The sequence below is a fragment of the Geospiza fortis genome, unplaced genomic scaffold (genome assembly GCF_000277835.1).
Source record: "Geospiza fortis unplaced genomic scaffold, GeoFor_1.0 scaffold383, whole genome shotgun sequence".
Taxonomy (NCBI): domain Eukaryota; kingdom Metazoa; phylum Chordata; class Aves; order Passeriformes; family Thraupidae; genus Geospiza; species Geospiza fortis.
In genome coordinates, this window is record NW_005054484.1 from 805,496 (window position 1) to 832,583 (window position 27,088).

Below are 27,088 nucleotides of genomic sequence, written 5' to 3' on the forward strand. Positions count from 1 at the left end.
TTACACTCAGCCCAGCCCTTGCTGCAGGGTGCAGCATGCTCAGCTCTTGTGATTTCTACAGCAGCCTTAAAGCAGAGGCCAAGGCTGTGCCCCTGAGAAAACTGTGCCACTCTAAAACAACTGCAGACCCTGCTCTGCTGTGGGTTAATACTGTGCCATCCTATTCAGGGAAAGTGGGATCTGCTATGTCCAAGGAAGAACACACTTTCACTTAGAGAAAATGTGCACAAAAGCTGTCATTTTGCACTAGAACGCAGTTCAGCTTCAGCATTAAGATCCCAGTAAAAGGTAGACTTCAGGGGCTTATTAAAAGTACTGGTTTGAATTGCTGTCTGATGTCATTATTTCTCCTGAAGTGTCATTTGGATTGTCAAAGGTTTTAAGTGTAATAAAAGGATTAATATTAGACTTAAGGGAGATGAAAATGTGCCTTTGTAGCAGCTTCCTCTGAACTTCAGGGTGTAGGAATAGGCTTGGAGGAGAGAGGTCAGAGTTCTCTCTTTTTTCTTTTTTTTTAAAATCGCAGAAAAAGATCCCCAAACTTGTGAAGTGAGTAAAATTGCAATGAAGGTGACTTTTTTCCTTCCTTTGAAGCAAAACATGAGACAGGCTGTGCTACAACCTCTGCCTGTTAGTTTTTTGGTTTTTTTTTAATCAGCAGATACAAAGATCTGAGAGAAACATGTGATATAAGGGTATCTGATGATGTTCTCTCCTCTCTTTTATAAATGCCCCGTAAGGTGAGCATATGATTTCCAGGCTGTTGCATGGAAATGGATCATCCTCCAAGGGATGATCATGCTTGGAAGCAGCGTTTTCAGCCTCCTGTGCATTGCTGAATTACTGAGCCACAGCTTTGTACCTGGAAAGCCTTGCCTATTTTTACTTTGAGGTTCACTATCTGACTAAACTTGCAGTAGCTTTTGCTAGGATTGTATGAACTTGCTTCCTTCTTCCTACAGACATAGGTACCCCAAAAAAAAGTTTATGCTGTGCTTCCAGGCTGTGCTGAGGTGTGTGCTGCAGCCCTTGTGATGATTACCTGCCTTGGTGAGGGGTTGTCAGGTGTGTGTTGGAAGGAATAAAAATAAACACATTTGGGTTTTGTGCGCCATCAGCTGAACTTGTAAGCAGATATTTTGAAAATTGGATTAGCAAGAGCAGTCCTTTACCTTCTAAAATTACTTATGCTGTTACATCCAGTGGTTATAAGCAAGTAAAGTATTTTATTAGGTCTTTTATGCTGTGGCTGCAGTAGGAAATTACAGGGTTTACATTTCTGAGGTTGATAGTCTTTTAGGAGGTTATGCAGCTATAAATCAAAGGTTACCTTTCAGATTGCTCATGAAAGCTATATAATAATTAAGACGTGGAGCTTTGCTCCTCTAATGTTAAATACTTTGGTGGTTGGTTCATTTCTTGTCATCTTAACATAGTAACGAGGTAACTGCACCTTTCTGCCATCTCCTGTAAAGCATAGAAAGTGACCATCCAGTCGGGCTTGGAGAAGCTGAGGTGGGGGGACAAATTGGACTTAAATAATAGGATTTTATGGATAAATTTTATTGATCATCTCTGATACTGAAGCTCCAAAGTGCAGCTTTGCTGTTCAAGCATAAAAAACCACCCCCAAAATAAACTGCTTTTAGATTCTTCTCATATAATCTGACTAAACTACTCCCGCTGCTCCATATCCTAGAAAAGCTATAGTGTTTCTACTGGGAAATCTCCAAAAGGTGCACTTATGGAGCTGAAACAAATGGGAATGAATCAGCCACATATTCTTGAGGTACTTTCAACATCTAAAATTACTTAGTAACAGCGAGCTCTCAGCTTTTAAACAGTGTCCTTGCAGTTGCAGCTCTGTTGAGCACAATGGTTCAGAAGCTTTCTGGGCTGTCTCAGCACATTTGTGTGGCCTTAGGGACAAGTGGAGGTGTCCAAGCCATGCTCCTGTGGCCATGTGTTTGAGTTCAGTCACTGGCTGAAGCTCCTTGTGCATGTTCAAGAATAACCATACATCCGTAGAAAAGAGATTTGCCCATCCTGTGTATGGGAAATGCTGTTGTCCTGTGTCTGCTGTCCATCATCTTTTCTCTCCACTCCCTGTTTCCCAGAAGGACTTGCTGAAGTTTTCTAGACTTACTGTAAACTTCCACTTCTGTTTTCAGCACCTCAGAACTAATTTTCATCCCTCCTGCTTTGCCTCTCCTCAGCTGACACAGGCTGTGGTCACTTTGTGTTGCACTGCCCAAAGGGATGTGATGAGGGACGTGCTGTGGGCTGTAGCTGCAGCCAGCCTTGTCTGCTGTTTCCACCTGTGAAAAACGCCAATCTCTTGTTTTTAAATTTTTAAAAGTTTAATAGTAATAAAATGGTTATAAAAATAGTCATACAATTAGAGTAATAATAATTTGGACAGTTTGAATTAGGACAATATGAGACAATAGAGACAATGAGTTACGGGTGTCCAGGTACCTTTTTCTGGGCAGCACAAGCCTGAAAAAGGACATCCATTTACAAAGGATGAACCCTTAAAAGCAATAGCCTGTTGCATATTCATACACCTCATACATGATGCATAAATTCCATTCAAACACAGGATTCTGTCTGGTCATTGTCAACTTCTTCCTCTGAATCCTAACAGTGCCTTCGAGGCAGGAAGAAATTAATTTCTTCTGATAATGGAGCAATAAATTCTTTTTCTCTGAAAGATTTGGGTGTCCTGTGGCTGCTATCTCAGTGTGAGTCCTTTCTTTAAAAAAAGTATCCTACATAGCATAGTTTCTATTTTAACATTTTTTATAACCTAAAACTGTATTTAACACACTACTTAAGAGAATTAATACAGCACAACTTTCTAACACAACACATATAATATTCATTTTAATATTTGTGAAAAGCCAGTCATAAAATGCCTTTTTCACATACCTTTTTCCTTTGGTCCTTGTGTGAGCAGTGCTTAGTGATTGCTTGAGAGCAATGTGTGTAGAGCCGCTCCTCCCCAGGAGTGATGAGCCTCTTGTTAGTAGAGTTGAATTAAACTAATGAACACTGTGCATCTAAATTGTGCTAACCACTGTTTGCCATTAATTGTCAATTGAAAAAATCTCTTCTAGACCCTCCTTTTGGCTGGGGAATGAGACCTTGAAAGTGCCTGTGGCGCTCTTTGCCTTGAACAGAAGACGGCTCTGTGAGCGCCTGAGACAGAATAAGGATGTCCAGAAGAATTCAATTGTTCTGCTGCAGGGTGGAGAAGAAACCCAGAGATACTGTACTGATACTGGTATTGTGTTTCGCCAGGTAAGAGCTGAATCCAAACTTCAAATTAAGAAACTCTCTTCCACTGCACGGATTTTTAAATGATTTTAAATTATTTTCTCTGTCTCTTGGATGCGCATTGTCTTGCTTCACTTAAATAAATTAGCTTCTTTATAACATTGCTTCTTCAGCTTTGACTTGCTCTCACTTTCAGTACTTTAGTGCAGGCTAATTATCTGGTTTAAAGGCCTAAACCTGTTCAAGGCCTTACTGCTCATCAGTGTTTGAATCTAGTCTTGAAGACAGCAGTAGAATGTGTCTTCATTTTTTCAGTCTTGTCTGTGACCCAAAAATCAACCTTCTTTGTGTAATAAAGCATGTTACAGTGGACCTAATTAATAGAAAAGTATATTTCATGGTTTTATAAAACAGCAGCCTATATCTTGGAATTTACAACATGTGTCTTCTTAAATTAGACTCTTCCTTAAGCAGCCATGTGTTCTTCTGTCACAAATAGGACTTAACATGTTCTGGGGATGTAAAAGAACTCAAATCATGTATATCCCATACCCTGCATGGTTTCTGCAGCACTTTGTTTTGTGAACTTCATTGAGCTGTTGTATGTTATGAAGAAACAAACCCAGTAAATTCTAATTTACATAGCACATATCCTTATGTACTTATTAGTCTGGTTTTAGAGGAGATGCACCTTTCAGGGTACTAGAGCATATGCCTGTCCTTACCAAAATTAAATCCTGTATTGTTAGGTGTTTTGTTATTTGCTTGCTTGTTCTTAAAATAACTCTTGGCTGAGGGCTGTTCCTAGTGCAGCTTCCTCCTCTCTGGGGAAGGTTGGGATTTCACTTCAGCACTCTGCCTTTGCCACCCAATGAAGCTGTGCTCTGCTTTTGCCTTGTGCCTTGTGAGGTGGTTGTTTCTCCCTGATCATACATTCCCTAATTGTAGATTGGAAGAATGTATTTTAATGTGTAGTGTATGTTTACTGTGCTGAGTTAACCTCTTTATGGTAGTTCATTAAGCTCTGATCCTTTCCAGTTGCCAGCAAAGGGATTTGTATTATTCTAACCTAAAACTAACCAGTCTGAAAAGGTTTAGACATAAACCACTTCTCCTGCTCCAGAAGCAAGAGATCTCCTCCAGAGATGTGGAAATAGGAATTAATATGTACTCTTGTGTATTTTTAGAGCTGGTAGAAGTGGGGTCTTTCTTCTAAGAATATATTTTGTTTTAACCTAGGAATCTTACTTTCACTGGACTTTTGGAGTAACTGAAGCAGGCTGCTTTGGAGCAGTAGATGTTGATACTGGAAGATCAATGCTTTTTGTTCCACAACTCCCTGAAAGCTATGCTGTTTGGATGGGAAAGTAAGACCTGTCTCTTAACTGCATTCTGGTGTATCCAAATACTTTATATAATGTAACTGCCTGTAGAGCTCCAGTGTTGTGTTATTTAATCAGATTCCACCAAATCACACCCTGGGAATGATATATACATAGGGTGATATATACAGAGATACAAAACATGATCAGTTGATATTGATCATGTGATATGAAATGATCCACCACCATTTGGAACACAATACCCTTGGAACTGGAGCCCATGAATATCGGGGTAGCTCTGGGAGGAAGGTGAACCATAAAGAAAAGTCAACATCTTGTGTTAAGCCCAAGCAAGTTAAATAATAAAGCAGGATTTTTCAAGCTGCTTTACCAGTTTGCAGCAGCCTTAGCTAATGAAGCTTTCTGAATGGCATAAGGTAGTTTAGCCTCTGATAGGCTTTTTAAAAATGAACTCACAAACAGGAAAATGTGCTTTTAATGCTATTCTATGAGTATGCCATAAACATCTCTCCATCCACCTTGGTAGTAAATGCTGCACAGTGCCATAGTAGTGGAGGAATTGATTTATTTATGTGTTCAATTATTTTCTCAGTCTTAATTGTATTTATACCCTCTACCAATTTTTGTAAATTTTTGTATCATCTACATTGTCTCAGAACATTGGATTGCTTCTAAATTAATCATTTGACAAGCTGCTTTACTTCTAATTGAAGCTATCACTTATATTTTAATGCTAATTTTGGGAAAAGGAAAACAGTTGTAACTGATCCCATGTGCTGAACTGTGTCAGACCATATGGCAGGGCATGGCTGCTGTCTTCTCAGAGAGTTTATATGAATTTGACTGTCTTAGACCTGTCTGGGGACTGAAATTGTGATGGCATAAAAATCTGCCTCCTGCTGTCTGAAATATTTTAGCTGTAAGCTCCACCTGTCTGGGAGGGCAGGTTCTGTAATCCCCCCATGTGTACTCTCTGAAATCTGTTCCCACTTAGAGACAAAATTTTTTCCTATCCTTTGGATCTCTTCTGGTAGTTCAAAACAGCTGTTTCATACCCACACTGATTGTGGCTAATCTAAAAAAAGCTTAAAAATATTATTGAAATTCCAGCATCTCATTTTGCATTCTCAAACAAAATATTGTGGTGCTTATAACTAGTGGCCTTTTTGATTTGTTTGTGCAGCACTTGTTATCTGCCCATTTACAGAATTAATTAAGTCTAGTTAAAAGTGGTTCATTGTCATTGTTTGTGTCTTCTTGCAGAGTATAACAAATGGTCTTTGTTGTTTTCTAAATTCTTCTCCTTATCCCTCCTGAATGCCTCTGTTTGAATTTTGTTTTCTCTTCTGTCAGCCGTGGTCATGTACTTTTTCTGCTTGTCAGAAGGAGGATGGGTGAATAACTCATTTGTGAGTCAGTAGCCGTTCTGCTTCATAAGTTGGTTGGCAGTGGGTACTGCTCACAGCTGGGGACTGTGTTCCTTCCCAGAAGATTCAATTTTAACTCTCAATTAGCACTGAAAGAAAAACACAAGTAAGCATGCCTTCCATCCCCTGCACTTTATTACTATAGTTTGCCTTGGAAGTGTTTACTTGTGGGCCCGTGGAAGTCACTGTCTGCCCACTGGAGAGGTTGTCACTTACCATCAGTGAGGCACAAATCAGTGTCATTTTTGTGTGGTATTTGAGGGCTTGGTATCTTACAGGGGTCTGCAGCTGGTCTGCTAGTTCATAGCACAAGGTGGTGTTGCTTTGCCTGGTGTTTATTCTGCTTAAGACAGATGTGAATTTGGGCAGAAATACATAGATTCTCTTAAAATTAATGCAAAAGGCTCTTTACTACAATTTTACCACTGCTGTATTACTAAATGTATCATTTGATGTGTTGTGCCTTCACTTCACTGAAGAACACATATTTGAGTTGCTTTTGAAGCATAGTGTGGATAATGTGAAGAAGAGTTAATAATTCAGAAGGGTTAATCTTTTTGCCTTGAAATAATACAAAAATGGGGCTCCTAGACTCTATTCACTGCAGTGTTACTGTGGCCAAAGGCAGTACCTGGGAGTGTTTGCTTGGAGATCAGCAGGCTGTACGTTTACAAATGAGACCATGAACACTGTGATTCTCCCAGCCTCACCACTGCTCTTGTTTCCATGAGCTGAGGTGGTGCCTGGGCACTCTGCAGGACAGACAGACATGGAGGGGGGATGCACCACTCTGGGCTGGGGTCAGCCACAGCCCAGCACTGAGCAGCACAGGTGATGAGGGGGACTGCTGCTTTGGAGGTGTTATGGACTTCATGCTGAATGTGTGGGCTCTGAAGATGTGTAAAGATAGTTGTAAGGCTGCCTTTCAGAAGTCCTTCAAGGCAAAATAACCTCTGCAGTTTTCAAAGGAAGGAGAGATTTAGTTTAGCTCGCAGACTATGGACCTTCTCCAAAAAACCCCAAAGCCTCCTAAGGTGGCAGTTGCAGAATTGTTATGAGGGTAATTGTAGGACTGGTTCATGGAAGTGATCACGAAAACACTACTCTGTTTTTAAATTATGGGTGTGGGCATTTCTCCAGATGTTGGGCCAGCCAATTTCTTAGTCGTTGGCTGGAAAAACCTTTTCAAGTAAGAGAACCACTTTGCCTGTCTCTTGACCTGTACCTCTGCCCCTGTCCCTCTGTCATTTGTAAGGCAGAAACACAGACTCTGAGCTTAGTGGGTGGCTTTTCTGCTCCTGAATATTTTTCTGTTTTTAGCTTTAGAAGTAAGAGTTTTAGAAATGAATATGGTAATATAGGATAGTAAAGGCCTCAGAAGTGTAAATGTTTTGTAAATGTCCCTCTTTCTTGGCACAGTCTTACCTAATCAAGTTTCTGGTGCAACAAAGCTGTTAGCCATCATTTCTGTTCCTAGAAAGCATTGAGTTGGTATGACTGCATGCCTTCACAAAGACTTCAGTTTTGCTAATTATTGCTGCACCTGCCATTTACCTCCTTAATTATAAATGACAGACCTAGTCAGTGTGCTGATTAAAGATATTTTATAAAGTAAAACATACTGTACAGCAGCTGCTTTATGTGGAGAGCATGCCAAAATGACTCATTAGCCTTGCCACATAGAGTGTTTTTAATGGAAGACAAAAAGTATTTAACCCTTTCATGCTCTGACTTTAGAAACACCTATTAAATGTATTATTGGTTCAGAAAAATACATGGTGCTGTAGTGCCCAATTAGTGGTGCAATTTCCTGTGTTTTCTCTGAAGCTCTGCTGGAAGACTGGTAAGCATTGCAGCTTTAATCTGACTTTAGTTGCACTCACTAAGTTGCAGCTTTAAATTCACTCTCTATAAGTAATGTTTTTCCATGAATGTAATTGAAAGCTGTCTGTGTGTTCAAAGTTGAACCTTGGATTAGCACCTGGAGCTGTAATAAAGCACATGAAATGCTTTGCAAATGTTAGTTATTTCTCAGTGACCTAACGAGGAAGCTCTTTAAAACATTGTCATAAATTTCAAGTAGGTTGCAACCAAAATCAACCTTTGGTTTTGGTGATTGCACTTAAATCAGCAAAGCTGAGTAGCTTTACTGCCTTTGGAAAAACTGCAGAAATATATGGTTGGGGGTTTTTTGTTTGTTTGCTTTTTTCACCCTTAACACTTTTGAAAGGATCAGATGTAAGAAAGGAAGGGATCTCACTTTTGAAAGGATCAGATCAGTACAAGAAAGTGGCCTCTCAGTCTGTGTGGGCTTTTACCTTTTTTTTTCTTATTGACTTTTTGGGACTGTGACAATTAGAAGCTAAGAAATTGATTTCTTGATCTCTTCTTCTAAATGGAGATGTGTGAGATTTTGTGGCATTTGTATTTTGAATAATTGTGAGTATTAAACTGCACAGCATGATATGTTTGACTGTACGGTGGTGATGGAGACTGGTGCATTAATTACCCTTGTTCTGGCAAGCAGAGGGCAAGGTCTGTAGAAGGGAAGCTGACAGGGGGACAGCTCTTTGGAAAGGGAGTGCAGTGTATCTGCAGGTTATAGTGAATGAACTCCAGATTACCTTAATTGCTCTTCTTAATGCACATTTTGCAGGAATGAAGGACATCTTCTACAGGAGTTTTATTAATGTGGAGCATACAGTCTTCTCCATAGCCTGCTCCAGAGCTGTGTGTTTTTTGGTTTTACCTTTATAACTGATCTGCCATCTCCTGCTATTTTTATTGTAATTTTTTCTCTAAAATGAAATATGCTTTTCTTTTTCTGTGTCTCTCAGTTTGATCCTTTACTGCAGTTTGTCACTTCCCAGTACCCACTGAATCTTTATTTTGCTGTTTAAAAAAACCCCCAGGTTTTAATCACTTTAGGTCATCTTATTACTGTGTTGTACCAATTGGCATTGCAACTTATCTGCAAAGTTTGTTACCATCTGGAAATGTTCTCTGTGAATCTCAAACACACTCAGTTCTGCTTCTGTTTCTGAATAGTGTCAGAACTAATTTCAATCTTTGCAGTATCCCACTAATCAAGACTTGCAGTCCATTTCTGTTTATTGCTTTAACTTCTGGGAACATTAGTCTAAATAGACACAGCACTTTTCAGTGTGGCAGTTGGAGGATTTCCCAGCCTGGGGAACGCTCATCTTTTTATCTATTTATTTGTTTTTATTTTCTGCTTTAGGCTTTTCCGTTTTCTTATTATGACTAGTCATTGGGTTTCAGGTTGCATTGTAGTGTTTCTGTCCAAGCCAATTTGAGTTGATTTTGGAGAGTAGCAGTCTTGAGAGAGGTTTTTTGTCAAATATTTTACTGTTGTTCATGTAGTACATCTGTTGCTTTGCCCTTGATGTGATCCTTTCAAAACTGCACGATAAAGCTGGTTGCTTTTGATTGACAAGGCTTACTTGTGCAATCCCCCAGGGTGCTTATTTTCCATGATTCCAGTTCTGTCCCTGGATTGTGATTTCTATTCCTTGTCCCAAATCCACTTATTATTGTATTTCATAGAATCATAGAACGGCCTGGGTTGGAAGGGACGTTAAAGATCATCAAGTTCCAGCCTCCCACCATGGGCAGGGACACCTTCCACTATCCCAGGTTGCTCAGAGCCCCATCCAGCCTGGCCTGGGACACTGCCAGGGATCCAGGGGCAGCCACAGCTTCTCTAGGCACCCTGTGCCAAGAACTCAGCACCCTCAAAGGGAAAAAATTATTTCTAATATATTAATCTAAACCTGCTCTATTTTAGTTTGAAGCTATTCCTCCTTGTCCTGTCACTCCAGGCTTTTAAAAATAGTCTCTCTCCCTCTTTCTTTTTGGCTCCTTCAGGCACAGGAAGGCTGCAGTTAGGTCACCCTAAAACTTCTGTTTTCCAGGCTGATCAATCCCAGTTCTCCCATCCCTCTGCTCCTCCTGGAGCCTCCTCTGGGCTCTCTGAGCAGCTCCAGGTGCCTCCTGTGCTGGCCCAGGCTGGGGCAGCTCTGCAGGTGGGAAACCACTGAGGGGCAGAGGGGCAGAATCCCCTCCCCTGCTCCCCTCTGGGCCCAGCCCAGGCCGGGTTGGGGCCGGGCAGGGCCGGCTCTGCCCCGCAGCTCCCCCGGGGCTCCCCCGGGGCTGCTCTTGACTTGTTCACTCCCAGCCTGGATTGATCCCGAGGGTTGCCCCAACACAGAGGCAGCTCTAGCACTTGCTCTTGTTAAACCTCATGAGGTTCCCATGTGCCAGCTGCCCAATTTCTCTGGGGATAAAAATTACTTTTTCAGATAATCCGTGTATGGATTGCACTTGCCACTTTACTGGCAATTGTTTTCTCTAAAAGCATTGCTCAAATACTCAGACTTCTCAAATGTGCAGTTTAGTCGTTGTCCCAGTATTCTCACTGTCCACAACCTTGCTTGGTCTGGGATGAATGTGGATTGTTTTTATGACTTTTACTTCAGTACTTATTTTTATAAATCTTTGCTTTCTTACAGCTTTCTTAAACACCTTAAGTTTCCTGTTGAGGAGGCTTGAAACCATAATAGCAATTTGTATCAGTCCCTTGACTGGCTATCTCCACCATCATACACCTTTAAGTGAATGCTCCAGTTGGTGGTTTTGTAAGCATTAAAGTGCTTCTTTTTCCTCTCCTGTTTTTGATTCAGGCATTTTGAGAAAAAACCAGCACTAAGCAAATCTGTTGGGCGGTGCTGCAGCAGGGTTTTTAATATCCGGGTGTGGCTTCAAACCACAGACTGAGATAGCACAGCTCATTTCAGTGGTGTGGTAGGCAATGCTGATAACCCCCACCAGGCATTTCTTATTTTATACTTTATGTAATGTGCTACCAGGAGTACTGAGTTCAGTGATATAAACTCCTGATAACATTTTGAAATATCAGAGAAGCCAAGTTTTTCTTTTTCTATCAGGCGTGCCATGTATTTTTGCTACAAGACCTTGGCTGCTGCTGTAGGAAGGTGATCTGCAGCAAAAGAAGTGTCCATGGGGGTTTGCCAGCAAGGCTCTGCACCTCCACCCTGCCTTCTGCTGTGCCACTGCCTGGCCTGAGGGCAGAGCTCTGCTCCTTGTTGCCCTGCATTTGGGAAGGCACTTCAGTGAGAAAAACCTCAAGTGAAATACCTACAGTAGTTCCTGTGTTCTTGCAGTTCTGAAATTCCACATTCTTAGCTCTTGATGTTATTTGTTTTCCTTAGGTTTTTTATTCCCTGTGACCTGTCTGTATGCTGAGGAAGGACTCTCTGAAAGAGTGAGGCCTCTCTTGAGAAACAAAAAAAGGAAAAACAAACCAAACTGATCTGCTAAAATATGCTAGGGAAGTGTATCATTAATATTAATGCTTCTTAGAAGTTAAATGTGAGTGTAAAGCAGGCAGGATGTGTTTTGCTGCTGTGTGCCCCTTTCTGGAGCTCTGGCAGTCAGAGCAGGTGGTCACAGCCCCAGCCCTGGGGGACACCAGATGCTGCTTTGTCTGGCAGGGGCAATGTGACATCGTGGATACAGCACTGTGTGCAAGGGTAGGTTCTGTCTTTTCTTTGTGCCCCTTGAGGAGTTGTGTCAAGTTCATTTAACTTTGTTGTGGTTTGGCTTTCCTTACAAGTTGTGAAATGGGAATGTTACACATCATCCCTTTCCTTTCCTTCAAAGCTGTTCAGGTCATCTAATGCTGCTGTAAAAATCCGTGCTGCTTTGTCTCGTTCTGTTACTGGTTAATATGGGAGCTGTGGGACATGCTTCTGACATTGCAGAGCTTGCTGTAGTGCTTTTATCTGTGGGATATTAAATATTGCTTGTGTCCCCCTGCCCCCCCATCCTGATGTTTTTCCAAAGTACAAGCAGAACATCTGCTATTGGCAGATTTGCTATACAACTTCTTTTATAGAAGCATGAATTGAGCCCAGTGTTTGAGTGAAACACTTACTGCATATAGTGACCTAGAAATTACACTTAATACCTTAACCACTATAATTCTTACACTCTTTTTTTGAGAAGAGAGCTTTCTAATGAGTATCTGTCATCAGTTTAATGCTACAAGAAATCTTTCAGGGATTTCAGTGTGTAAACATTTCCTTAGTCACAGTTCTTTCTGTACAGAGCCCTTGACTCCAAGGAAGAATTTTATTTGCAGAGAGGAATAAAGCAAAGGTTACCAATTGCAAGTTTCCTGTGTTTTTGATGGGTAGCTCTTGATAGTACCTCTTAAATGTCTAATTGAGACACTGCTGCTTGACGTAGAATTTATAGAAAGTCTGAAGAACTGTTCATCTTTTAGAAATGCCTGTGGTGGGAATAGCTGAGCAGCAGCAGTGAGACTGGATACTTGAAGCAGATGAAAGAGGGAGCTCAGTGTTTGGCTGTTGCTAGGACTTACTGTGAGATTCTCCTCAACACTTGATTTCTGATTTCCTAAGTCCAGTGGCCTGTATTGGTGCCCCAAGTTATTCTGATTCTGCATGGTGTGTGTTGCACTGGGAGGTGCAGTATCACACACCCAGCACCTTGTGCCCAGCTGCATGCTTGTGGACTCTGCTGTTCTGCCCCTCACACAGATGGGGCTTCACTTCCTGCTTGCTTCCCAGTCACATCAGCTTGGGTTGTCATCTTAATCTTGATTTCTTCTAAAATCCATTATTTTCTGAGAATCCATCTTACTGCAGACTGTATCAAAGGGAGTCTGAGTTTACATGTGTGCAGGTAGTTTTGTCTTTCAAAGAGCGTAGCAGTAATCTTGAGAGGTGTGGAAAGGGAGCACCATTAAGGTACTCAAAACATTGTTGGAGGCTGTCTGTGATACCAGCAAGCCCATTAGTACTGTTTTGTTTTAAATCTAGCTTGATGCCTTTTAATCTTCTTGTTTGAGATAGTGAAATTCCTTTTGGATATAAAGGTGATGGAACTTTTTTGGACAAAATCAGGAACATCTGCTGGTGTCTTTTAAAGTGCGCTGTGTTGTTCTTCCTAGCAGTTCTTGACACCCTCTTGTTTGGTTAATGCTTTACCATCTGTTAACTTGATGATATTGTAATGAGAAGGGAGTTTATTAGTGAATCTTTGACACCATTAAAACATTACTTTTGCATCCCTTTTCCTCTTTCAGCTCTACATATCCTGATGTATTTCTATTCTTCTGCTTTAAATTTTGCCAAGGTTGTTACTCTGTGTTTGCAGTCTCTCTGAAATTTATACTCTGCTTTAAGCTCATTCTAGCAAGGACTGGGGAATGAGTTGTTGACTGTGTAGAACTTCAAGTGCTGAAGATTATGCTTATCTAATTTTCTCCTTGTGCATGTGCTTTCCCTCATTTAAGTGAGGAAAAATGTAATGTATTTCATGCCATGTGTGTGTGCTGCAGTGCCTTGTACAGGTGCTATCTGCAGGATAATGTAGGCATTTAATTTGCTCAAGACAAAGTGATTTTGCCATAAAGTGATGTTTTATATCTGTTACTCTGAATATAAAAGTCAGGGTTGAATGGAAGAAGCAGAAAGCTTTAATGTGAAGTTAACAGGTTTTAGCCTTTCTGTCTCACTGCATCCTCTCCTGATTTTGTGATACAAGCGTGGACAATTTTTTGTGTATTTTAGGCACTAAAACTTGTAGAACCTATGAGGAGAGTATTGTACCCTGAACATTATTGTGTAGAAGTCTTTGTTATTGGTCTATTCTTTCATTGTTCCAACTGTGTTAATCCTTACTTTTAATTAGTGCTTCTGAAAACATCACTTTCTGGTATCTACCAGGAGCAGTGGCTCCTAAAGACAATAAGACTTGTGGGAGAGAATATTTTAATTGTGGGAGAGAGTCTTCAGCATGGCATGCTGCTTTCTGTCAGTACTTGCTGTCTTCTTGCCTGATGTAGTAGGAGTTCTTCAAAATGGTTGTTGACTGGTTATTTTGAGATTCCTGCAGCTTCTTTTCAAAAAAATACATTAAATTAATGCTTTTGAGTTTTGCTGATTAGTTGGAGGTTTTTTTGTTTTGTTTGTTTTGTTTTTTCTTGCTAAAGCCAGCTACAGTGATTAGAAATTGTAGGTAATTCCCATGACTTGCCCTAATGTACATTCAGTGATAGCAGTGTGGTCAGCCAGACAGAATACTGCTTTGTTGTTTGTGCCCTTTGCTATCAAATTAATATTTCATTTTGCAGAAGAGCAGTTACATCATGCTGGTGCTTATGCTAGGCTGCACCTATTGCTTTCTTTTATATGTAACAGTGGAGTAAGGCACCCCTCTTCCAGAGCAGCTGCAAAACACAAACAAGACCTGATGTGAGGACTTAAGGAATTCTCTGAAACGATTCAAATCTTAACATGAAAGGTGTTTAATTTCTTTAATATCCACAGTGAACATACCATTTGGAATATTTTTTCTACAGGAGTATTCTACGTTCTAGGCTATGCAGTAAGATAACTATTCTTGAACTAGGAACTCCAACTGAAATGTTGAAGAAAAGCTAAATTGGGCTGCTTCAGGAAAAGCTGAATTTCATTTTAGAGCTTATCCACTCTAAAAACTAAAAACTGAAAATCTGTCCTAGAAGCATTGAAACATGGAAATACCAAGCAACCTTTAGGAATAAATGTTAAATATACTGAAATTTGGATGAATGTTTAGATGCAAATGAAAGCACATACATAAAAATGTATATCAGTAATTAGGCTGCAAATATATTAGCAAGTGGCTTAGATGTGTTTCTTTCAGGAATAACTATCAGCTGTTATAAATTCTGTTCACAGTTTTTCTTTGGCATTTGTGATTTAGATCCATCTCATTTTACCTCTCTTCTGAATACAGTTCTGAAAACTAGAACACTTTTTATCATGTTGATATTACAAGGATATTGCTCCAGAGTCCTTTAGCATACAAAGAAATGTTGCTTAATGGAATTCTTACAGTAATGTCAAATTTGTACAGATCTCTTAAGATTTGTGTTATGAATTCTTGTGCAATGTAATGAACAAGAGGTTTAAAATGTTTTTAGACAATGTGACCAAGTTTTTATTCGGTTTGAATTGGAAACACAACGTGGTTGATAAACTGCTGCAAAGAAATTGTGATTTGAATTTTGTCCAAATATGTAAAAGCTTTAAAATAAATTTTTAGTGCATTTATAGATATACAGAACTGTCATAGCTGTTCATCTTAACTGATGGATAAATAGAGGAGTCAGTTTCCAGTTCCAATTTCAGGATCACACTGAAGTGGAGCCAGTCCTAATAATGTGGTTAGGCAAAATCTGAATTGGTGTGATTTGGCTGTGATTTGATGAAGCATCTTGGTTTTTAAACATGCCATCATGTACTGTGTGAATCTAGTTAAACCAAATGGAAAAGTTTATTCTAAACTGTTTTTTTTTCACCAAGGTGAATAACTGACAGGGATCTGTGATTACTCATTTTTAATACTATGCTCCCTTACACTTTTGCTGGTGGTTTTTGTGTTTGATAAATGTGTGTTAGAGAAATGAAGTACAGTTATTGTAAGGTATTAATTTACTCTCTGATTTAATGTTTCAAACTGGATTTTTACAGTGAAGGTTTTGCTGCTGCTCCCCCACCTCTTTTTTCCCATTGTTTGAGTAGCATTTTGCTGAAAATAAAATTGTCACTTGTTATCATGGAGGGATGAATCTTCAATATTTGGTATTTAAATAAAAAAATAGCTGTTAAAATTAGGCAGTGCATAAGAATTCAAATCTTCTTAAAATATAGCTTCACATCTTTAGGCCATCTTCAGCATTTCCCAATCCTCTTGAGAGCAAGAAACTAAGTAGGTGACCTAGGTGGGGCAGAAAAACATGGCAGAGAGAGGAGTTTCATGGGAATCATCAGCAGAAAGTAAAGAGCTTAATGTTTAACTCAAAATAACTCAAACTTTTTCACTGGAATTTGGGATGAATGGTAAGTGATGAACTAGAGAAGTCTCTTCTTTAAGGGTTTTTTGTGGCTGAAAATGAGAAAAACTAGGGTCATATTAATGTAAATCAGTAACAGTGCAGGACTCTACATTTCTTTTCTGATGGCCATGAACTCTGAGATGCCAGATTTTTGCTTAGATGCTTGGCCATGTGTACATGGGCATGTTCCAGAAGTTTGGAGTTGCTTATTCCCACTGTAAGAGAAAAAGATAACTCCTGTTATTCTGGAAGTTAACTATTGACAATTCTAATTAACACTGGTATTTGCTTGGCTGAGTCATAAAACTTAAGGGAGAGGATACTGAACCTTTTTAGGGCAGATATGCATTATTCTCTGTGGGTTTTTGCCAAGTTGTGTTGTCAGGGAATCGAAACAATTTTGCAAACCCCAAGCCCCTTCCTGAGTCCTGTAAAAATTAGGTCATTGCTTCTGCTCACATCTGTTTACAAAAGGGTTGGGGTTTATTTTTTATAGGTAAATAGGCATGATTCAATAATATCTGGGATCATATCTTCTGCTTGGGCAATCCTTCTAATTAATTTATGGCTTGCTGTGGGGTTTTTTTGTACATAGTCTCTGCAGTGATTAATCAGAATTCTAAAACTGGCAGCCCATAGCAGTGTTACAAATGACAAAGCCAAACCTAAAAGTTGTAACCAGTTAACTTACTCTAGCTTCTTGAGAGTCATTTGTGGAGAGAAGCACTCCTCATCCCTGGGAAGGATCAGATGTACTTGAAATGATGATAACTGAATGAAACTTCTGATTTTCATTATGCCAAGTGAGCATTTCATGGAAGATACCCTGTGGCAACGGTGATCAGTGCTAACTTTAGCCTGTTTTGCATTCAAATTGGATAAAAATGGGTACTGAGCCCTGTGTCTGTTCAGGAAGTCTGCACTAGTACTGTTTACAGTAACTACCATGTTGTGCATAATTATCTTTCATTGAGCCCCACTAAAGGGGGGAAAAATGGAAGAGAGTAGAGAGAATATGGAAAGGTGCCATTGAGGATGACAGAATCACAGGATGGTCTGGCTTGGATAGGACCTTAAAGGCCATTGAGTTCCAACTGCCACCATGGGCAGGGACACCCTCCCATATCCCAGGGTGCTCAGAGCCCCTCCAGCCTGGCCTGGGACGCTGCCAGGGGTCCAGGGACAGCCACAGCTGCTCTGGGCACCCTGGGCCAGGGCCTGACCACCTTCACAGGGAGGAATTTCTTCCCAGTATCCCATCTAACCTTGCTCTGTCAGTTTGAACCCACTTCCCCTTGTCCTGTCAATTGTAAATAGTCTCTCTCCACCTTTCCTGTCAGCTCCTGCAGGTACTGGAAGGTCACAGTGAGGTCACCCTAAGGCTTCTCTTCTCCAGGCTGAACAATCCCAGCTCTCCCAGCCTTTCCTCCATCCCTGTGCTCATCCTGGTGCCTCCTTTGGAGCCTCTCCAGCAGCTCCAGGTCCTCCCCAGGGCTGGAGGCAGCTCTGCAGATGGGGTCTCACCTGAGCAGGGCAGAGGGGCCAGAATTGTCTCCCTTGGCCTGCTTTGCTTCTCCTTCTCCCTGACCCCTGGTTGCTTTCTGTACTGCTTTCCTATATGTGACAGCATAGCATTTTTTGGCTCTAACACAGGCTTCATGTTCACTTTTTCCTTGCACCTCTGTGGTTCTGCAACAGAGTTGGTCTTAGAAATCTTCCCAGTGGGAGAGGCAGCTTCATCACTGCAGCATCCTGGCTCCTGTGGGATGGTAGTTTGTGGGAAGTGTATATGAATTTATTTTTCCATCTAGTTGGAGGTGCTAAATGATTGTATAAAAAAAGTGAGGCAGAGCTGTGAGTGCTTCAGAGAGGAGCTGAGAAGTCTGGCTCTCAACTTTGTGCTAAATCTTGCTGACTTTTGAGTGAGCTAGCAAGAGGAAGATGAGCAGGGAGGTACACATCTAGGAATCAGGGCAGCTTGTCATTAGGTGTGATGAAGGCAAAAGTATCTCAAAGATGACCTAGTTTAACAACTGAGGGAGAGGATGGAGGATTGTGGGAAGCTGCTGTTCTCTTTCTCTTAGAGAAAAATTCAGCCTTGAAAGAACGATGAGCTACTTTTGTTCCTCAAAAGAGTCACAGTGTAGATGAAAAGAGATGTTGGAGGGATTAAAGCTGGAACGGATTAATATTAAGCAGAACCGAAGAATTGGATTAGTAGCTGTGTGCTGTAGGCTACACAATTACAGGAGGCAACTAGCAACAACAAGAACAAAAAAATGGAGAAAGAGCTTGTGAAAGGAAAGAAATTTTCTTATTGGAGTGATGGAAAATGAGACCTATTCCTACTTTAATTGCTTTAAATGAAGTCAATAAAATCCAGCACACTCGTGGGTATACGTCTATGAAACATTTACTTTACATTAAACAGTTCTTTGGTTTAAACAATGCAGCTAATTATTAAAAGGTGCTTTGGATATATTGCTCTAAAGAGCATACATTACCATAAATTACCAGTGGCCATACATTAGCTGGTTTTACAGTTGGGATTCTTCTGATACCAGATGAATTGGTTAAAACTGTAAAAGAGAACAAACCCAAAAGGTGCTCAATCTGTTCATCATGTTTCTGGATTATTAAAATACTTCAGTGTGTGAGGAATGAAGGAAGAATAAGGAGATGCCTGTAGGAGAAACAGAGTATGCAAAAATTGGAGGTAAGGCTACTGTAGTATAGAGGGTATGTAAAGATAAGAGGATATAGTGGGGTTTTTTTTAAATTTTGTGTGAGATAAGCCAGGGAGAAAAGATAAATGATAATTGCTTTGGAATCTCCATCACTGATAGGAGGACTCTACACAAGGAGTATTGCTAAAGGGAACATAAAATGAGATAGGTTTGTGTTACTTTTGAGTAGTACTTTCACAGATAATAAATTTTTTAAAATCTGTGATTTTCTCCTTGAGAACACCCTCGATGGTTTCATGTTGTTCATGTCACAGCCCAGTACTGTTTGGAGCATGAAGAAATGTAGATGATAAAGAAGCAGACAAGATAAAAAAATGGACATAAGGCAGTGCTGCAGCCTCCTGGTACTGCCAGCACTCTGGCATGTGCCTGTGGTGTGGGGCAGCTCCTCGAGGTGCTGTTTGCTCCACCACTTCTGATGGTCCTCACTGCAAGGGTTAGAAATGCCCTTGGGCCTCCAGCCTCATTTATTCTTTCCTAGATGGTTTTGTGCTCTTGTTGTGTAATGTTTACATGGCTGAAGCTTTGCTCCTGCCCACACTTCTTGCTCTCCCCCTGTCACTCAGGAATCAAAATGCACAGGGTCCTCCAAGCTCCAGCACCAGCCATGGGTTTTTTCCTCCCATTTTCTTTACCTTGGAAGTAAAGAAATGTTGGGGTTTTTTTTCGTGGAAGGGTATCAACTGAGTGATTTTATTATCTTGAGATCACATTTTCAGGATTATAAAGGTTGTATTTATTTCAGTACTGGGGACATGGAGATTTTAATCAGAGGCTGAAATCTCCTGAATAACTGGCTGCTACCATACAGTGAAGGAATGAGCAACAGTACAGCCACTGGTACAGAAGACAGCAGGAGAGCCCTGGAGGGACTGACTGCAAGCAGATCCTTCATGTTCTTCTTGCCTTTAGAAAAATGTCTCTGGCTGCATATCAGGAGAAAAGAGTAGAAGAGATTTAGTTCTGAACATGGACCTGTAAAGTTGCCCACTCTGTTGTGTTAGAGGAGTGGATCTCTGGTGTCCTGAGGAATAGAGGCAGCAGGGCACATGTCTTAATAGCCCTCAGTCTGCTAGATGGTTACCAGGGTAAAAAATGAATGTTTTATTCACTCTTTGAATGAAACACAGGGCAGGCTGGTCTTTTGTTATTTCCACATCCTTCCAAAGTTTGGTGAGTTAGAAAGTTATGTATAAGTGGCATGGCAAAAGTCCCTAACAAAGCTGTCTTGCATAGATTGGGAAAAACCACTTTTGTTCTGAGGAGACTCTGCTATCAGCATGGACTAGATTAAAGCACACTGACTTTTGTAGCTGTGGCAACTTTCTGTGTAATCTCCTGTTTTGAGAAATAAAGATAAGATTAGTGAAACATTCCTGGTATCTGATGCTATTGTTGTGATAGTAGAGAATATTATTTCTTTCTCTGTGGCCTTATTAAATGTAAGAGCAAAGCTAAACCCAAATATTTCTTTTTGTTGTTTTCCAAAGGATTCATCCCCCTGAATTTTTCAAGAACAAATATGCTGTGGATGAAGCCTACTATGTGACTGAGGTGAGTTGTCTGTGTCTCTGAATATTTTTTTCTGTGAATATAAAATCAGTGAGTGGCAATGACTTTGCTTAATTTTAGTCTCCTTCTTCCTGCATGTCTCCTGACTTGGTGGGATCTTCTCTCCCTTCCCTGTAACTGGTAAATGTCCTTTTATCTTACAAAGCATTTGTAAATTTTTTTTAAGGCTGCTCTTTTGATCAACATAGTTCTTAATCCAAAGGCAGTCTCATAAATATGTTCTGTGCATGATGAGACCTGTCAGTGTGTGGCTTTATCCAACTAAAGCATGTAGCTAAATCCATTTTTTGGAATGCCTTGGAGATTTGTGGATATTGTTGTTAAGGATGTTCCATGTCCTAGCTTGGACTTGGGAGTCTACATACATTTTATGCCTCCAAAAAGCTGTTGGGAAAGGTGTGATGTTTGTGAGGGTCCCCAGGATGAGGTGAGAGATGAGAATCTGACTCCATGTTCTCAGAAGGCTGATGTTATGTTATGTTATGTTATGTTATGTTATGTTATGTTATGTTATGTTATGTTATGTTATGTTATGTTATGTTATGTTATGTTATGTTATGTTATGTTATGTTATGTTATGTTATGTTATGTTATGTTATGTTATGTTATGTTATGTTATGTTATGTTATGTTATGTTATGTTATGTTATGTTATGTTTTATGTTATGTTATGTTTTGTTATGTTATGTTATGTTATGTTAATGCTATACTAAAGAAAGAGAAGAATACAGACAGAAGGCTTCACAAGAATGAATAATAAAAACCTGTGACTGACTCCTCAGAGTCCAACACATCTGATGGTGATTGGTCATTAAGTAAAAACAATTCACTTGGAACCAATCAAACCTGCACCTGTTGGTAAATGATCTCCAGCCACATTCCAAAGCAGCAAAACAGGGAGAAGCAAATGAGATAATGCTGTTTTTTCTCTGAGGCTTTTCAGCTTCCCAGGAGAAGAAATCCTGCCAAAGGGATTTTTCAGAAAATATGACAGTGATAGAAAGGCTGCATGCCTTACTCTTATTTTCTACAGAATCATCCTATTACTTGAATAGGCAAATATATTCACATTTCTGGGTGCAAGTGTGCCTTGCTTAGTTAGGTTTCTGATTTAATTTCTGAGCAGATGTTGGACACTTGTGCACCTGGCCAGCAATGGTTTCTGTGGTAGGAAGGCTCAGCAGGTGAGGGCAGTATTCCTGCCAAGCTCTGTGTGTGACATTCATGGAGAGCAGCTTGAAGAAGACTCCTCTGATTCTTCTGTTCCCATAGAACTCTCTAGACCAAAAGTTTTGCTCTCATCAGCTGTGAGGAGATTTCATTTAATTCTCCTAATGAGTCCAGCAACAAAGTAGAGTTTGATCTGTGTGTCAGGAGCTGGGAGTGGAGGGAGCTGTGGAGAGGTTCATTTTTGCCATATGTGAGTTGGAGTCTTGTTGTGTCCAGGTGCTCCAGTGCTCATCTGTCAGATGGTGAAAATTGCAAGTGGAAAATACATGTTTTATTTTTAAAAATCACATTTTTAAAAATCACATTCACCTTAGTTGGTTTGGGTCACTTTCTGTCAGCAAATGTCTTCCTTGCAGTTCTATTCTCTGCTTTTTTACTGCTTAAAAACTTCATCAATGGGAAAAAGAGCTCTTTATGTGAGCAGTAAATAAATTAAAAAATGAAGGCTGCTTTTGGCCTGGACTGCATGTATTGAAGTGGGAAGCTGTTGAAGCTGGCAGCATAACTGTTCACCTCTCAATGGTTCCTTCAGCTTTTGGCTTTTTTGCCAAGGAATTTGTTTTCTACCGTCAGGACAGCAGGGGCCTTTTTTATAGAATAGCTTTACATCAATGAATGACCAACGTGTGTGTGTTATCCTGATATTTCTTGGGATTAAGAAACAAAAAAAAAATAAAGGGTAGAATTGATGGTTTTGAGCTTCACTGCCCTATACTTTGTTTTGTTAATATTAGTAGTGTGCTATTAAGGTGGTTTAAAGTTGACAGAATGTTGCTCCATGCAGCTATGTCATGTGTTCATTGCCTCAAGATAAGTGTAATTCAGCACCCACGCTTCCCTTGTGCAGCTGCTCTGAAAGCCCAGCACTCTACAAGCCCAGTGATTTTGTTCTCAGTTTGTGAATGTTTGAAGGAGGCTGAAGGAGCCTAATAAAAGGATTAGTCAGTAGAATGACCCAGTGAAAAGAACAGTAAATATTCTTTGCTAAGCATTTAGCACATTGTACCATAATAATATCAATGCAAATGTTGTATGTACAGGATCGAGCACCCTGGTGTTCCTTATTTCTGTGTGACATTACAACTTTTTGGCTCCTATGTTGTGTCTTCCTAATGATGACAATAGACATGAGTTATAGTTGGTATTTTTGTCTTTAAAGGACACAACGAACTTGATCACTGTCAATATTTTGTATTCTGCTCTCTCTTGTTGCATGTCTCAGGTAATACTACAATATCTGAAAAGTATCAGAGGAACATTTTTGTCTTTGCAGCTCATTTACTTTATATACAATGAATATTGATGAAATTGGTATCAATGTGGTTATGTGGAAGAAAAAAAAATGACAAATAATAATCTAAACCCTCTTTTTAGCTATGCAGTGTATTGGCTTCGAAGAAACCTGCTGTACTTCTCACTTTGGTAAGTCATGTTTGGAAAGTACTACATTTCTTCAATAGGGATACCAGTTCATGCAGCATTTCTTTGCACTGTCATTCTCTATATTTTCCTCCCCATCTTACACCAAATTAGAGGTCACCTGTGTACAGCAATCTACTCTTCTGGCCCCTCCATTGTTTCAAGATCTGTAGCCTCTGGCCCATCCCATGTGCATTCTGTCTGCCAAAAGCTGTTTTGGTTTTCTGGTAAAACACAACAAGCCTATCGACCATGATGGCCTCCACCTTCCCTACTCTGACTCCAAACTCCCTTTACCTTTCATGCTGCTCTGGTCATGTAATGAGCAGGTTTGGGCCTTTCTGTGGGAATCCCACAAAGGTTCAGGGAGTCCTTTTTTTCCATAGAGTGGTTTAGTAAGAACAGCTTCTGGGAGGAGTGAGGCAATATCAAATGCTTGCTAAGTATTTTGAATGGTGCTTGCTTATTTTTTGGGAAGAAGCATGAATGACTGGAGGTGAAGGCTGCAAGTTTCTCCTTCCCATCACCTCCCAGCTGCTCCCCTGCTTTACAGGTGTTTTGTAAACTCCTACTATCTGTTTTCTTGTCTCTAATATTTATAAAAATTATTTGCTGACTCTGAGCTTTCCCTTACAGCAGATGCAGTGGCAGCTCCCGGATTTCTTGTTTCCCCATGATAGAGACCAGGCAGAAACCATAACAAAAAAATCCCTCCTTAGGCAGGTACATGGCCTCAGATCTGAATTCCTTATCCATTAAGAACAGAGGCCCTAAATAGTTTTCAGTCTTTTTTTCGCTTATATTTTGTATATGCACGTATATTCTTAAAAGATGGCTTAATTTCATGTTCTTCTTCTCTCTTTTCAAGAGAAAGGAGAGAAATGGAATGTTTGACTATCTTGTGTTCTTACTGTGCATTTCTTCACATGGAGTTGTTGAGTTGTTATCACTCTGGGAGCATCCTGCTGTAATCAGTAAATTTCACATAATTTTTGGCTGAGTGGAGGGTGCTGTGGTGCTTTCACATCCCTCCCACTGCCGTGAAGAAGCATTCAGAGAAGGGAAGAGCTCTTCTCTGTCTGCTGCTGAATGGAAACCTGGTCCTCTCCTCCTGTGGTCTCGTTCCAGAGCTGCTGCTCTGCAGGGCTCCCCAGGCACATGTCAGAATGTTCATCTGCTGTGTGGCAGCCAAAATACTCTTGCTTAGGCTGCTTGCTTGAATGGAAAGCTGTAGGGGAGCAGCAAGCAAATTTAAATAGTAACAAAGCAAATTTAAATTGCCAAGGCAGGGCATAATCATTTATTTTAATATTAAATTACTTTAGAAGAAGCTTTGCTGTTTTTCATTCTTGTGCCCTGTGTAATTATATTATAGGTCTCACACCTCCCTCTCAAGATATAAGGGCAGTAGAAATCCAAGCTTGTCTTTTTCCTAAGCAGCACATCCTGACCTGAGTTCTGTGCTGGTCTCCTATGGAACTGATTATTTCTTATATTGGACTGTGTTTGAACAAACAGTCAGAGGTTTTTTATTTATGGTGATTCAGGTAAACTTCCGTGTAAGTTTTGCAATCAAGTTCTCCCCATGATTTAAATGTTAAATACATGTGTTTGGCTCAGAATCACAGTCCTTTTTAATCTCTTTCCTCCCAGCGTGGTGTTAATACTGACAGTGGAAGTGTCTCCAAAGAAGCTTCCTTTGAGGGGATCAGCCAGTAAGTGACACAGCGTTTTTTCTACATTAATTGTTACATGGTTATGTTGAATTCATTTTACATTTCAAATTAAATTATGTTTTTTCTCGATGAAAGGATGTTGAGTGGCAGATCAGATGCCAAACATTTTATTTCCAAAGAAGTTTTGATACGTTTCTAGTGACTTGAAATACAGTCTGTTTTTTTTTTTTTAAAACCTCTCTTGCATCTAAGTTAATCCAAATTTTCTCTTTGTCTGTATTTATACTCTAGCTATTTTTAACCAAATAGACCCATCCTCATACATCCATTTCCACTTTGGGATTGGAATATTTGATTTTCAGATTGAAGAAAAATTAATCTTTAAAAGTAGCCTCTTTCTCTTACTGAGTTCCTTGCACATTATTAATCTAGATATTATGGATTCTGGTAATGCACAGTCTTCTGAAAAAATGTTACATTACAGGTGTAAAATAAATTCACCAATCAGAAGAAAAAGGAATAATCATTTCTCTGTCTAGATGTGAGCTTTTAGTGTCCTTAGCTGTCTTTTTATGAAGTTTGGCTACTAGTGAGGTAAAAATGTCTTCCTGCATGCAGTATTTTGAAAGGGCAGTAAATAGAAATACATCACAGCTTGCTCGGGGATGTGAGGATGATGTCCTCAATTTTTAATAAAACACAACTATCTGTTCTGTTACAATATCTCTTAAAGAAGATAATTTTCTGTTTTTAGCTCAAATGTATGGCAAAAAGAAACAGACTCCCCTCATTAAAAGGCCTGTTAAAATAAGTAGTTGTGCTGAGATCATTGACTCCCAGACACCTCACTATATTTTTTCCATCCTCCTGTGTCAGCAGCATGTTAATTCTACACTGAGGATGGTTGGGCACAGAATTGGCTGCAAGTCTGGGCACTCACTTGTGTAATCTGAGCATGTTTTCTGCTGGGATCGTTTCTTTGTGTCAAGTGATCTGAAATCTGGAATCTGATTTCATAATTACTTAGCTGTCCCCTCTGTATCCTAGATGGGACTTTAATGGTTCTGTCAGGGATGTTGGGAACAAGGTGCCAGGCATTTAGACATCTTTTGCTACCCACTGAGTTAAATATGAAGTATTCCACCATACATACAGGTCACTGCTAACTAGTGTTTGATGTCCTCTCTGCTGTTACAAGCACTGTGAGTTCTATTGCTTTGTCCAAGTAGATGGTCATCTTACAGATGGACTCCAGTTTTATCTGATACACCTCCATATGAAATACAAACAGTTATTAACTTCACCAGCAATTCTTTATTGGAATGCTGTACAAAAGTCTGTTTGAACTACCAAAACCCCTTTTTTTACCCTGAATTCCACTAAACTCTGTTTAAAGAGTTAAATTAGTAGCCCATTCACTAGTCAACATTAAGCTGGGAAGCCACTCCATTCAGCACTTCATTTGAGATTTTAAATGAGTGTCTCCTACAGCCTGAATGATATTTAATCATTGGCTTCTCTGATAGTGCTGAGTGTGCTTCCTGTGCTTCTCCATTCCTAGCAGGGATTTCCAGCTGTCAGCAGATATTTCTCTTTGGGACTTGGCACATGTTCATCCCTCTGCACCCCCAGGCACTGGGTCATTCATTTTGGTGCCTTTGACGGGTCTGGTTGGTACCTTCCCCTCCCTGTCGGGCCTCTGGCTGCTCAGAGTGACCCCAAGAAAAGCTGGAAAGTCTCTTTTCCCAGCCCAGTGCTTAAGAAGGAGTCAGGGCTCTTCATTTCTCGGTCTCAAGGTTGTTTATTGTTTCTTATCTATAAAATTCTTTCTCCTGCCTTGCTGAGGTCCATCCAGCAGGACAGTTCCAGGCGCGCTGCCTGCCCCCAGGGCAGTGTTATGTCTTTATACTAAAAACTACGTACACAATATTTACAATTACTTCCCAATACCTATCACCTGTGTTAGACAGTGAGCTTCTACTCTAAACCAATCTGTAAGTGCCAACATCACAGCAGAAGATGGAGGCCAAGAAGAAGAAGAAGGAGAAAGGCTGGACATGCCCAGATCCCTCCATCTTGCCTCCTGAATCCCCAGTCTAAAAACCCCAAAAATCGATTTTCCACCCTGTGATAAATTCACTATCATTCTACTTAATTTGTCGTGGCTTGCTGATCTTCACATAAGGTTGGGAGCTTGCTCTGTGGGTCATAATCAGAACCACAGGCATTCTGGGCTCTGTGCCAGGGTCTCTGAGACCCCTGCCAGGGGTCTTGGCTGCTCAGGACAGCCAGAGGGATGTGCTGGGTGCTGACACCTCCCAAGCTCACAGTATGGAAGAGCATGCACTGATTTTGTTGTTGGATCAACTCCCCTCTTCTGACAGAGACCATGCCTTCAAACCACTTGTCACTTCAGCCTTTCTTTGATCTCCCTGGCTCTGTTT

General features: G+C 40.3%; 1 protein-coding gene across 1 annotated transcript in view; it reads left to right on the forward strand.

Moving 5' to 3' along the window:
* PEPD (peptidase D) overlaps window positions 1–27,088 on the forward strand; it is a 148,495-nt gene that overhangs the window by 296 nt on the left and 121,111 nt on the right. The window contains exons 2-7 of the mRNA XM_031063188.1: window positions 527–549; window positions 3,120–3,303; window positions 4,519–4,646; window positions 20,239–20,302; window positions 22,924–22,971; window positions 24,622–24,683. Coding sequence (XP_030919048.1) covers window positions 527–549; window positions 3,120–3,303; window positions 4,519–4,646; window positions 20,239–20,302; window positions 22,924–22,971; window positions 24,622–24,683 — 509 coding nt within the window. The remainder of the gene's footprint in view (window positions 1–526; window positions 550–3,119; window positions 3,304–4,518; window positions 4,647–20,238; window positions 20,303–22,923; window positions 22,972–24,621; window positions 24,684–27,088) is intronic.